At 43.5% G+C, this 13,417-nt stretch overlaps 1 protein-coding gene across 2 annotated transcripts in view; it reads right to left on the minus strand.

The window, feature by feature from the left end:
• The window catches only part of Sec24a (SEC24 homolog A, COPII coat complex component), a 60,545-nt gene extending 47,378 nt beyond the window's left edge, over nt 1–13,167 (minus strand). The window contains exons 1-2 of one of the 2 annotated variants that reach the window (XM_040748579.1): nt 12,844–13,167; nt 3,099–3,563 (exon numbers count right to left, since the gene is read on the minus strand). In XM_040748579.1, the coding sequence (XP_040604513.1) occupies nt 3,099–3,563; nt 12,844–12,940 (562 nt within the window). In that variant the 5' untranslated portion in view covers nt 12,941–13,167. Of the gene's footprint in view, nt 1–3,098; nt 3,564–10,545; nt 10,665–12,843 lie in introns of those variants that run through there. The other variant, XM_040748580.1, reaches the window with a different exon arrangement.
• Between the last annotated feature and the right edge of the window lie 250 nt (nt 13,168–13,417).

Raw genomic sequence — 13,417 nt, forward strand, 5'->3', positions numbered from 1 at the left:
TGGTCAGAGGACAACTTGGGGAAGTCAGTTCTATCCTCTCAAGTGAGCAGTGTAATGGGGACACAAGAAACTTAAGTTACCGACGTTGATAGATGGTGCGGCTCAACCCACTGAGCCATCCCATCACTGCAGTATGTTGTGTGTGTGTGTGAAAGTGTGTGAGTGTGAGTGAGTGAGTGTGTGTGTAATTGGTTTTTGTTGTTTTGTTTTTTGAGACAGGATCTTATTCTGTACTCTAGGTTGACTTTAAACTCATGGGCAATCTCCTGGCTTACTTCCAAGTTACAAATATTACAGGTAGGAACTGCCACACAAAGCTTGATACTAGAGTTTTTAGTTTCAGACTATCAAGTACAAGATGAGAATATAGAAATTAAAACTGAGATTTTTTTTTTTTTTTGGTTTTACTGAGACAGGGTTTCTCTGTATTGTTTTGGAGGCTGTCGGTCCAGCCCGGCCTCGAACTCACAGAGATCCGCCTGCCTCTGCCTCCCGAGTGCTGGGATTAAAGGCATGGGCCACCACCGCCCGGCAAAACCCAGATTTTTTTTTAAGAGAGCTATATATTTATTTTACTTTCATTTTAATAGTTTATATGGCCTTCCCACATTCTCATTCTATCTCTTTAAAGATATAATCTTAGCAGGCTGGCCTTGAACTGTGATTTTTCCAGCCTCAGCCAACCAAGTGCTGGGATTACAGGCCCATGCTACTATACCCACACTCCCAGACCCTTGTTTTTTATGTGGGAATGTTCAAAGTTTAAGTACTTATTTTTGTTTTTCTAACCACGTCGATGCTGTAGTCAAAGTGTTCTACCTTAGAGCTTTTGTTAAGGCCAAAGAAATTTTAGGTTACTGATCATGTACCCTTTTCACCAAGGTGATACTTTGTCTGTCTGTCTGTCTACTTATTTTAGAGGCCGGATCTCACTTTGTGGCCCTGACTAGCCTAGAACTCATTATACAGATCAGGCTAAGCTTCAACTCAGAGATCCAATCGCCTTTGCCTCCTAAGTGCTGTATTGATTGGTTATTTATTTGAGATGTTGCCCAGGAAGGCCCCCAAATCCTAGACTTAAGTAGTCTTCCTAAGCCTTTTGAGCAACTGGGAAAGTAGATGAAATGGTTTTTCATTTTCTCTTAGACTTATTTTTATTATTATTTGTGATTGTGTATCTGTATGTATATGATGCCCAATGTCTAAAGAGGCCATTGGATCCCTCAGAGCTGTATTTATAGGTATGTCCAGGCTACCTGACTTATTTATTACATGAGTATTGAGATCTAAATGCCTGTCCTCATGACTGCACAGAAAGCACTCTTAACAGCTGAGCCATCTTTCCAGTCCTTAACAGATTTTTTTGTTTTTGTTTTTTAGAGACAGGGTTTCTCTGTATAATTTTGGAGCCTATCCTGGCACTTGATCTGTAGACCAGGCTGGCCTCAAACTTACAGAGAACCGCCTGTTTTTGCTTATACATTCTTAATCACTGTGTGGCCCAGGCAAGCCTTAGTCCACCTGCCTGTTTCACGTGTTGTGGGATTACAGCCATATGCTATCATGCTCAGTACATTTTATTATTATTGTGTGCATGTGTATGAATAATGTGAGGGAGCACAAGGCACCCATGCCACAACTGTGTGGAGATCAGAGGACAACTTTCTTGAGTGAGCTCTCTCTTCCACCAGTGCATGTCCTGACAACTGAACTCAGATAGCCAAGCTTGCATAAGCACTTTTACCCACTGAGCCATTTCATCAACCTGAGATCTTCAGGGTTATTCTTAGCTCATGCTCTGAGGAAATGAACCAGTAAAAACTTCCAAATGAAATGGCTAATATCAATAACTATCTCCTTTTATTCATATTCCCTTAACTATATACAGATATTTTCCATCAAGCACGTAGCTTGTTAGTGAAAGTGATCTAATGGGCAGTACTTGAGACTGACTGAAGGTCCTGGCACTTGCTTAAGCACACATCTGCAATTTAACCACATTTCCATGTCCCTGAGCTTGGTAGTTAGTGCATCCCTGTAATCCCTGCACTAAGAACATCTTTAGCTGCATAGTATACTCAAGGACAAGGCTGGTTCAAACTAAAAAACATCTAGCCTTCCCAAAGAAAAGGCTAAAAGAAAAAAAACAAGCCGGGTGTTGGTGGCACACACCTTTAATCCCAGCACTAGGGAGGCAGAGGCAGGAGGATCTCTGTGAGTTCAAAACCAGCCTGGTCTACAGAGTGAGTTCCAAGACAACCTCCAAAGCCACAGAGAAACCATGTCTCGAAAAAACAAAAACACAAACAAACAAACAACAAAAAAAAAAACTGCGAGCACAAGCAGTGGAGCCTAGACCTTTAGTTCACTCTCCCCGTGACTGTTGTCATGCCATGGCACTAATTTAAACTAATTTCCACTCATAAACAGGAGTAACTTTTATTAAATATTTATTATTTTCTAGGGCATCACCAAATCTCTTTGCATGTGTGTATACTCCAAGTGCTAGGGTTTAAAAAGGCATGTGCCACACCTGTCATCTTTTAGGCCTATTGAAGTGACTGCACAAAAACCTAAGTCCCTGGAAATCTTAGGAGAGAGTGAAAGAAAAATAGCTTGGAGAACCAGATGTTTGGAAGGCTTCGGTATAGGAATTGCAATTCAGCATAGACAGCATAACAAGACCTTGTCTCATGAAAAGGGAAAGAAAAAAAATTACTCACAAAGCAAAAGCAGTAAGAATTCAAGAATGTAAAATAAGCAATTTATTAACTTAAAGACGTAAAAAGAAACTTACTTAAAAATCAATTGATTTTGAGGCCGGGCGTTGGTGGCGTACGCCTTTAATCCCAGCACTCGGGAGGCAGAGACAGGCAGATCTTTGTGAGTTCGAGACCAGCCTGGTTTACAGAGTGAGTTCCAGGACAGCCTCCAAAACCACAGAGAAACCCTGTCTCGAAAAACCAAAAAAAAAAAAAAAAAAAAAAAAAAAATTGATTTTGAAAACCATCTTTCTATAAGGCTTAAGGTTTTGTATATTCAGTGCAAATCTAAAGGAGCAAGTTTTACATTTCTACATTTCAAACATTCCTCAGTACCTGGCTTTATGAAGCTGGTTTGAAGTGCAGGGTCTCCAGAAGAAACATACTGATGATGTGCTGTTAAATTTGTATTCCCAGACATAGTTGGTTGGGCTACATGAGGAAAATGGTTAGTCTGTGGTCCTGTAGATGGATAGTTATATTGCCAATTCAAAGGTGGTGGTGGGTTGGCTCCAGGAAGAAAGCTACCAGAAGGCATTGGTGTAGCAGATGGGTTCTGAGAAGTAGGTGGTGGCATTTGGGAAACAGGACCACTGTGAAGTGAAGGTGGTGCTGGACTGGAAGTCACAAGTGGTCTATTAAGAGTCTGTCCAGATCCCTGAGAACCACCATAGTTCAACTGTGCAGAAACTGGATTCAAAGTCTTTGCTGGCATTGGACGAGGGTAGGATCCTGGAAGTTGGGAATCATATCCTTGGCTCGATGACATTTGTGATGACATCAGTGTATTTTGGACAGGACCTTCAGATAAGACAGAAGGAAAATTAGTCTTGTTAACAAATATAATAATACTTTTAAAGATACAATAGGGGGCTAAGAGTGTGGTTCATACAAAAGATCCTGATTTCAATACACAGGAACAGGGAATAATAAGTATAGCACTCAGAAGACTTATGCAAAAGGACTGCAAATTCCAAGACAGCCTGGGCTACAGCGAGTGCTTAGTCGTCAGGGAATGGAACTATTTGAGAAGGACTAGGAGGTGTAGGCTTATTGGAAGATGTATGTCCCTGGGGGTGGAATCTGAAGTTTCAAAAGCCCATGTCAAGCCCAGTTCTCTGTCTTCCTGTGGCCTGAAGGTCAGGATGTAGCTCTCAGCTACTACTGCGGTGCCATGCATGCCACCATGTTTCCTGCCATGATAAGAATGGACTAAGCCTCTGAAACTGTAAGCAAGCTGCCCCAATTAAATGTTTCCCTTTTTATTTATTTATTTATTTTGGTTTTTCGAGACAGGGTTTCTCTGTATTGTTTTGGAGGCTACTCTGTAGACCAGACTGGCCTCAAACTCACAGAGATCCGCCTGCCTCTGCCTCCCGAGTGCTGGGATTAAAGGCGTGTGCCACCAACGCCCGGCCTAAATGTTTCCTTTTTTAAGAGCTGTCTTGGTCATGGTGTCTCTTCACACACTAGAACCGTGACTAAGACAGTCTCCTCAAAATGGAGACAATCACCACCATCAGCAGAAGAAGGATAACCTGCAGGATTTGTCATAAAAACAAAGCACTAATAGGCTATAAATGAATAAACCTTAAAAATATTACTACATGCTGGGACTGGAGTTCAAGCTCAGCAGAGCAGCATCTGCTGCTATGGATGAGGCCTTGAGTCCACTTCCCACCACTATCTTTTAATTGAAAGAAGCCAGATATGGGAGTGTGTAATCAGACATGCATTGTATAATTAACCTACATACAATGTCCAGAATAGGAAACCCCAGCACAAAGGCCGATTCATGGTTGGGGCACTGGAGTGATAACCAAAGGATTTTGATTATCTTTGGGGGTAGGAGTATTCTGAAATTTGGGCTACTGAGATGGCTCCTTGGGGAAAGGCCATTTGCTATTATAACAGTAGAAGAGAACCAACTCACCAAAGATGTCCTCTGCCCTCCCACATGTCCACCATGGCATGTGTACAACCCAATGCACATGTGGACACACACAGATACACTCGCAGATACACACACACACACACAAAATAAGTAAAATAAAGTGTTGGCTTTTTTTGTTTTGCTTTTATTTAATTTATTTATTTTTAGTTTTTTGAGACAGGGTTTCTCTGTGTAGCTTTGGAGGCTATCCTGGAACTTTCTCAGTAGACCAGGATGGACTCTGAACTCAAAGAGACCACCACCTCTGTCTCCCTAGTGCTGGTATTAAAGGTGTGCACTACCACTGCCCAGCAAAAGTGTTGTTTCTTTAAGTCTGCATACCAGTACCAGGTGCAGGAGGTAGCTCATGCCTATAATCTCAGATTTCCAGAGGCTGAGGCAGGAGAATCTCTGTGATCTCAAGAGTATGAGGCCAGCCTAGGCAACAGAGACCCTAGGCAACTGGTCACTGTCATAAACCTATCCCATCCTATAGATGTCATGACTTTCAAGGTTGCTGAAGATACAGATGATCTAATATGGTCGCCCTTCCCCACGCCCTGCCTGCTCTTATGGATCTGGCAGTTCACAGGAACCATTATCAGTGTTTCCTCATGTACTGTGAACTGTCTACCAAATTACTGCATCCAAGCAGGAAGGTCATGGGATTCCCTGGTATACCCAATCAGAAGCACAGGTCAGAAACCTGGACTTGGTATTGCATCTGAAGCAACTTGTAGGGCTGAATCCTTATTTGACCTGAAGAATCTGGTGCTATCTCCAGGTGGATGAGGTCATAACTGAACAAGACAGGTTGACTGTAGTTGTTGCAGTTGGAGTCCACTGAAGAACTGCATGTGCCCAACCCCAGGGTGGTCACAGCAGAGCTCTCTGCTGTGTGAGAGCACGCAGTTCAGTGTTTGTTCCTTTACTCCTGACCTCTTTTTTTTTTTTTTTTTTTTTCAAGACAGGGTTTCTCTGTGGCTTTGAAGGCTGTCCTGGAACTAGCTCTTGTAGATCAGGCTGGCCTTGAACTCAGAGATTCATACCTCTGCCTCCCGAGTGCTGGGGTTAAAGGTGTGAGCCACCACCTCCCAGCTACTCCTGACCTCTTCATAGCACCACTGTAAGTGTCCTTCAGGAGGCAGTGCCCCTCCCTCCCCGATAGACCTCACAGGTGCTTGGAAACCTCAGTGACATTCCATTCACACTATATTCCGTTCATAGCAATTACTGGGCAATTTATTTCTCACTCAGAGTTTTGCACTCCTTTATCTTCAAGCCAGTGGGGGAGGGACAACTATTTCTCAAAGTCATTTGTTTCCCCTAATTGCCTATCTACTTCTCATTTCCCTAGTAAGATGGCATTACAAATCCTAAATAAGTAACTGGGCATGGTGATGCACACTTTTTATTCTAGTGCCAGGGAGGCAAAGGCAAGTGGATCTCGAGGAGTTTGAGACCCACCTGGTCTATATAGTGTGTTCCAGGATAGCCAGAACTACATAGCAAGACCCTGTCTCAAAAACCAAACCAGACCAAAAATAACTACCCTAAACACCTTTTCCCCCAGTTTTTGTATTAAAAATACTTTATTACTTTTAATTATGTGTATGTATCTGTATGTGGGTACCCACAGAGGACAGAGGTGTTGGATCCCCTAGGGCTTGAGTTACAGGTAGCTGTGAGCTGCCTGATATGGATACTAGGAATACAACTTGGATCCTCTAGAAGAGCAGGAAATTCTTTTAACTATGGAGTCATTTCTCTGGCCCCATGGGATTTAGGTTTTTGGTTATTTGGTTTCCTTGTTCGTTTTAAGACAGCATCTCATATGCCCTAGCTGGTCTTGAATTTGTTATGTGGGAAAGACTGGCTTTGAATTCCTTGATCCTCTGCCTCTACCTGCCAAGAGCTGGAATTGCAAGCATATGTCACCATAGCCAGCAAACATTTTTACTTTATTAACCAGGAGTCATCTGTGGCTCTATTAGGGACAATCCGGAGAACATGTGGGAACAGAGGCTGTCTTAGTTAGGGTTTCAATTGCTGTGAAGAAACAGCATGACCATGGCACTCTTTTTGTTTTGTTTTTTGAGATTGGGTTTCTCTGTGTGTAGCACTTAGGAGGCAGAAGCTGGCAGATCTCTGGGAGTTCGAGGCCAGCCTGGTCTACAGAGCTAATTCCAGGACAGGTTCTAAAGCTACAGAGAAACCCTGTCCCTGTCTCAAAAAAAAAAAAAAAAAAAAAAAAAAAAAGAGTTGCCAAGATCATGGTATCTCTATCTCTTCACAGCAAGAAATACTCTAAGACAGTAACTCACACTCACACTTGTAATCCCAGTACTTGGGAGACAGATATTAGAGGATTGCTGTGAGTTGGAGGCCTGCCTGAGCTACATTCAGTAAGAGACACTGCTTCACTCCTCCTAACCTGCCAGAAACAAACAAATAACTCAACAGAATCCTAGAAGAGCCCCTGGAAGAGTACATGCCTCATGTACTGACAGTTCACATAGATTTTAGAATGGACTTCAGAAACCAATTATTTAAACTGGATGTTATGGCATACATCTGTAATTCTAACAATTGGGAGGCAGAGACAGGAGGACTTCATCAAGTTTAAGGTCAGCCTCTTTCTTTCTTTCTTTTTGGTTTTTTGAGACAGGGTTTCTCTGTGTAGTTTCGGAGCTCCTCTGTAGACCAAAGGCCAGCCTATTTCTACACACTGTGTTGTAGGCCAACCATGGCTACACAGTAAGTTTCTGTCCTCAGAGAAATGGCAGTGGCAGCACAGGGGTGGGGAGTATACATACAAACACATACATACAGATGTTCATACGAGTTTTGGTAACTTAGCAAGACACTGTCTAAAATAAAGTTTTAAAAGAGGGGAGGAATGCCTGAATATGTTAGCTCTATGACAGCATGATTGTTAGCTATGTGAGACCACATGCTCAATCCCCAGCAACCCCAAAACAAAAAACTCACCAATACAGATAACTCTTAAAACAATTGGTGTCCTTATTATTCATAAATCAAACATAAAATTAAAGAGAATCCTTCCAAAAGTATCACACCAATTAATACAAAAATTATGATTTATAAATGTCCTTAGTAAGTCTAGTAAACAGTTAAGAATACACTGAATTAACTACCTCTTTCACATAAAAGTCCATGTAGAAGAAAAAGGTCAGCCTGGTCTACAAGAGCTAGTTCCAGGACAGCCTCCAAAGCCACAGAGAAACCCTGTCTCGAAAAACCAAAAAAAAAAAAGAAGAAGAAGAAGAAGAAGAAGAAGAAGAAGAAGAAGAAGAAGAAGAAGAAGAAGAAGAAGAAGAAGAAGAAGAAGGCTGGTCTTGTCAGTTCAGGCCTGTAACTTGGGAGGCTGAGGTAGAAGGACTAAATGTTCAAAGTCTACTCTGGCAACATGAACTCAATGCCAGCCTGATCAACTCACTGAGACTGTCTCAAAATTTAAAAACACAAAAAGGAGTAGGACATTGCTCACCAAATACACATGAAGCCCAGAATTTAATCCTCACTATCATATAATAAATACATAAACAAAATGTAAAGGAAGCAGATAAGTCCCTAATGGTTTTCCTTAAAATTCTAAGTAGGACAAAGACTGAGGGCCTTTTCATTCTTCAGCAATCCGTTCACTAGTACATTATATACTGAACCACTACTTAGCAGTTTATGTGGGCCAACTATCGAACATGAACCTAAAAGAAACACTAATTTTAATTAATTCAGAGGTGGCTCAGTGGTTAAAAGCACTAGCTGTTCTTACAGAGGATTTGGGTTCAATTCTCTGCACCCACAGGGTAACTCACAAACCTGTAAATCAGCCCAGGGAATCTGACAACCCAGGGGACCTAACTTAGTACCTCATCTCACATCATTAATCAAAATACAGTCTTCACCTGAAGAATTTGTCAACAAAAACAAAACAAAAGGAAAGAAAATATATCAATAACCACAGCATTTATGAGACGGAGGGGGAGTTTCCTGCTAGTTTGGTCTACAGAGAGAGTTCCAGGACAGCCAGGGTTACACAGAGAAACCCTATCTTGAAAAAACGAACAAACAAACAAAAAAGATGGGGAAAAAAGGAAGAAAGCAAATTCTGAGATTCAAAGTTAGGGTAGGTGCAATCTCAGGATCTACAAAACATTTATGAACAGCAGGGAGAGGTTCAAGATTTAGCTCACAAGCATAAGAACCTGTTCGAGATGCATACATATAAACAGGAAGGAAGAGAAGGACTATGAGACTGAGGAATAATAATGACAAAAGAAAACAGAAAAGTCCATGGTGGGACAGGAACAGAATGGACTAAATATTAATGAAAGAAGCAATCTTATAAAAATTGTCAGCAAATGTTGGTCATGGTGGCACACCAAACAAAACAAAAGAAAACAAAAACCAACAACAACCACCTTTAATCCCAGCACTCAGGAAGCAGAGGCAGGCAGATCTCTGTGAGTTTGAGGCCAGCCTGGTACACAGAGCAAGTTCCAGGACAGCCAGGGCTACACAGAGAAACCCTGACTCAAAAAACAAAAACAAAAACCAAAAAGCCAGCAACTCTTTTGCTGTAGTTATATGTATATACCTATATAAGGAAACCAAAAATAAGGCTAAGACCCCTGATTCCCACACTAGTTCAAGGATCTGGGTCCTAGGATCAAGGGTAAGAAGAGCGGGTAAATAATTAGAAGACACTCAACAGTGCTATTGACAAATGCCTGAACAGTGAATGCTTGCTTCCTGTTACTATGTCTCTCTTTCCAAGGGCCCTAGTCAATCAGCAGAGACAAGCAGTTCAGTAGCTACCACATGCAACATTGTTACATTTTGGGGGCTTTGCTTTTTTTCTTTTTGCAATACTGAGCATTGAACTAAGCCTTGCACATGCTAAGCAGGTGCTTCACCATTAAGTGTTATCTCTGGCCTACAACATTGTAAGTACTTACAAAGGTACACAAAGGATTATGGGAGCTCAGTTTCTGAACATTCTGAAAACAATAAATGGAGCTCAGCTACAACAGCTAGTGGGAGCTTGTTTCTGAATAAAGACTGCCCATATACCATTAAGAGCACTTGCTGCTCTTCCAAAGGACCAAATTTCATCTGCAAGCACTCATATCATGTAGCTCAAAACTGCCTGTAACTCCAGCTCCAGGGGATCTGATGCTCTCTTTAGGTTTCTGAAGGCACCTTCACACATGTCTGTCTCTGTCTCTGTCTGTCTGCCTGCCTGTCTGTCTGTCTGTCTGTCTCTCTCTCTCTCTCTCTCTCTCTCTCTTACACACACACACACACACACACTAAAATAAACAAAATAAAAGCTGGGCAATGGTGGTGCACACCTTTAATCCCAGCACTCCAGAGGCAGAGGCAGGAGGATCTCTGTGAGTTCAAGGACAGTTTAGTCTACAAAGCAAGTTCCAGGCCTGCCAGAGCTGTAACACAGAGAAACCCTGTTCAAGAAACCAAAGCAAACAAGCAAATAAATAATTTGAATTATATAAACTGAAAATATACTCTAATATTACTATAAATAAATCAATACATATTCACCGATTGAACTGCAAACACATGATTCTAAAACTTTGTTCAACAAAATTGGGAACTTTTTTTTTTTCAAGACAGGGCTTCTGTAGACCAGGTTGTCCTTTAACTCAAGAGATCTGCCTGCCTCTGCCTCCTGAGTGCTGGGATTAAAGGTATGCACCACACCTGACAGGAACTTCAAAAAAAACATTTATAAGTATTTTTTGTGTATCTGTGCACCAATGCTTGTCTACTGCTCGCAGAGGCCAGCAGAGAGCAGGTACTTACCCTAGAACTGAAGTGGTTGGTTGTGAGTCATTTCATGGGTCCTGGGACTTGAACCCTGGTCCTCTGCAAGAGCAGCAAGTGCTCTTATCTATTGAGCCATCTCTTCAGCCTCCCAAACTAGTAATTCTTAAATGTGCTAGACACTATGTGGCCTCTGAAGTCAGGGACTTACAAGCTAAAGGAAGTCAGATACTCTTTTACAAAATCACAGCCTACCAGGGGAAGGAGAAAGGAGGCTGTTCCTCTCAGCTTCAGGGCTATATGTAAAGGGAACTATTATATAGACATCACACAGAAATGAAGTTAATGAACCTTCAGTCTCTTAACTGCCTTGGCAAGTTGGTTTAAAAGCTAGCAAAGGAGGTACAGAATAACAGGAGCTCTAATGTCCCTTTACCCTTACTATGATAATCAGGATAAGGTGTCAGTTTAAGTTGTCTTGCAGCCTCACTATCAACATTTTGCAATGGAAATATGCATACGCAAATCAGTATTAAAAATCTGAGGGAGCCAGGTGATGGTGGTGCACACCTTTAAACTCAGCACCTGGGAGGCAGAGGCAGGTGGGTCTTTGTAGCCAGCATGGTCTACAAAGCTAGTTCCAGGACAGTCAGGGCTACACAGAGAAACCATGTCTCAAAAAACAAAACAAACAAACAAGAATCAACCCTACATCCAAGGGGGTTAAAAGCCTGATGTGATGGCTGTTATATTTTCAGTTATATGACTCTACTCCTTATTTTTATTGACCTCATTTTTTTCATCTCCTACCACACTAAACCACAATCACCAGTTCCATATCTGAATTCCCAAATAACTCTAAACAACCCACACAAGAGTGCTCTCTTATTCTCTATTATTCCCAAGGTCAGAATATGAATGTGCAACAGGTGCATGTTTAGCTTTGACCAAAAAGACAAGTGGGGACATGGAAATTCCTGCTCTGTAATTCAGGCACTCAAGCAGCTGAGACAGGAGGATCACTACAAGATTCAGGCCAACTGGAGAGACAGAATGAGACACTGCATCAAAAAACTAACTAAAATCAATGAAATACCTCCAGCACAGCCTATCATACTAATCAAATTCCTGCAATGTTTCAAAACCCTGACAACTATACTTGCATGTAAACTCACAGGCACATTTGCATAATTTGACATTTAAGTATAATTTATAAGAAAAACCCACACCAGAGACACCTTGTTTAATTGTTTTCACCTTAAAGGAGATGGCTTCATCTTCTGTGCAAATGTTACTATCACAGAACAAAATGTAGTTTACATAATCTGTTACTATAAACTTAGGAACCAATTCAAGTTAACTTGTCAATACTTCTGGCTTCTGCTGCCATGCCCACATAGCTGCCTACCCACAGACATTTTTAAGGATGATAAAGAGCCCTCTTTGTAAGGAAAACAGTAGTCTTCTTTAAATGCATTGTAACCAGCAATTTTAGTTACTGGCTATTTTCTCCAACTTCAATGAGCACAATGAGTACTTTAGTATTATTCTCCCTGTCTTCTTCCCATGAAGCAAAGATTTGTAGGCTAATTTGTAAGCAGGCAGAAAATGTGTCTTTATTACATCAATTAAAATTCGCTTAGCAATTCACACTGTAGAAAAATCTCCTATCATAAGATACTCTCATGCCAAAAGATAAATCATAGTGCCAGATGTACACTCTCCTCGGGTTTGGAGAGTTGCGTCAAACTACGTCCCAAGTGAGGAAGAGGCCTCTCGAAACGAACCCTAACCTTCCATCCATTTGGTTCTTCCACAACCGAAAAACTGCACAGGTGGCCCAGGGACCGCTGTAGGAAGGAAGATACTTGGAGAAAGATCCCTGGAGGGATGAGTAAGTCCCAAAGGGGTCTGGAAAGGCGGAGTGGTTCATTCATCTCCACAAACTCAGACTAATAAACACGACCCGCATCCCACTGCGCTTGGATCTTACAGAGCCGAGAAGAACCCTGCCCTCCAAGACACCGGACTCAGGTGGCGCGGAGGGTGATGACACTCAGATACTATGACCTCCCTTGTAAGGCAGTTCTAAGGAACTGATTTCGTCTGCGATTCTTTTTCACCTCTTGTTGATCGCTGCATACCGCAGGTGCTTACTGTTTGCGGGCTGAATATACATGCGGAACACTGTCCCCAGAGCAGGTCTGCAGGTGCACCTCTACCGCCGTTCCCGGGGTCGAGCCGTCATCTGACACTCCCCGTGGCAGACCCGGCCAGGAGATCTCCCGGGCCCGGGCCCTGGCCGCGCCGTCCTCCCCGCCCCCATGCGGCACTCACCGTTGGTGTAGGGAGACCCCGAAGCCGAGGCAGCCCCGTTCTGGGCTTGGAGGCCGGCTGCGGCGCCGCGGGCGGCCGGGATCCCGGGCTGGGCCATGGCGCCCGGGGTTCTCAGGGTAGGACGGAGTCGTCGGGGTCGACCGCGGCGCCAAGCCGAGAGCTCCAAGAGGAAAGCCGAGGGAAGGGACCCGAAGGCCTGAGAAGCGGAACGCGCGAGGGCGGCACGTCAAGGCCGAGGCATGGCGCTTCGGTCTCCTCAGCCCGCCGGAGACCACGACCCGGCCTGGGCGCGGAGAGGCTCGGGAATCAGGCTGGCGGGGCCGCAAACGCCGGGCTCGGAGGCGCCAGCCGAACCCGGAGAGGAGGCAGGCCCTGGGCGGAGCCGCCGGCCGCGCAGGCACAGTGGGGACACGTGGCACTTCCGGTTCCGGCTGGTGGCTCTCTGTCCCGGCAGAGCTGCCCCGCGGCCACCTGACAGTCCCGTGTCCGGGCCCGGAGGACCGTGCACGGACTCGCCTGCCACGTCACTGACTCCCGCCGCCCACCGGAAGTGGCAAGTGTCGCCACTACGAAA

This window comes from Mesocricetus auratus, unplaced genomic scaffold (assembly GCF_017639785.1).
Source record: "Mesocricetus auratus isolate SY011 unplaced genomic scaffold, BCM_Maur_2.0 Super-Scaffold_100007, whole genome shotgun sequence".
Taxonomy (NCBI): domain Eukaryota; kingdom Metazoa; phylum Chordata; class Mammalia; order Rodentia; family Cricetidae; genus Mesocricetus; species Mesocricetus auratus.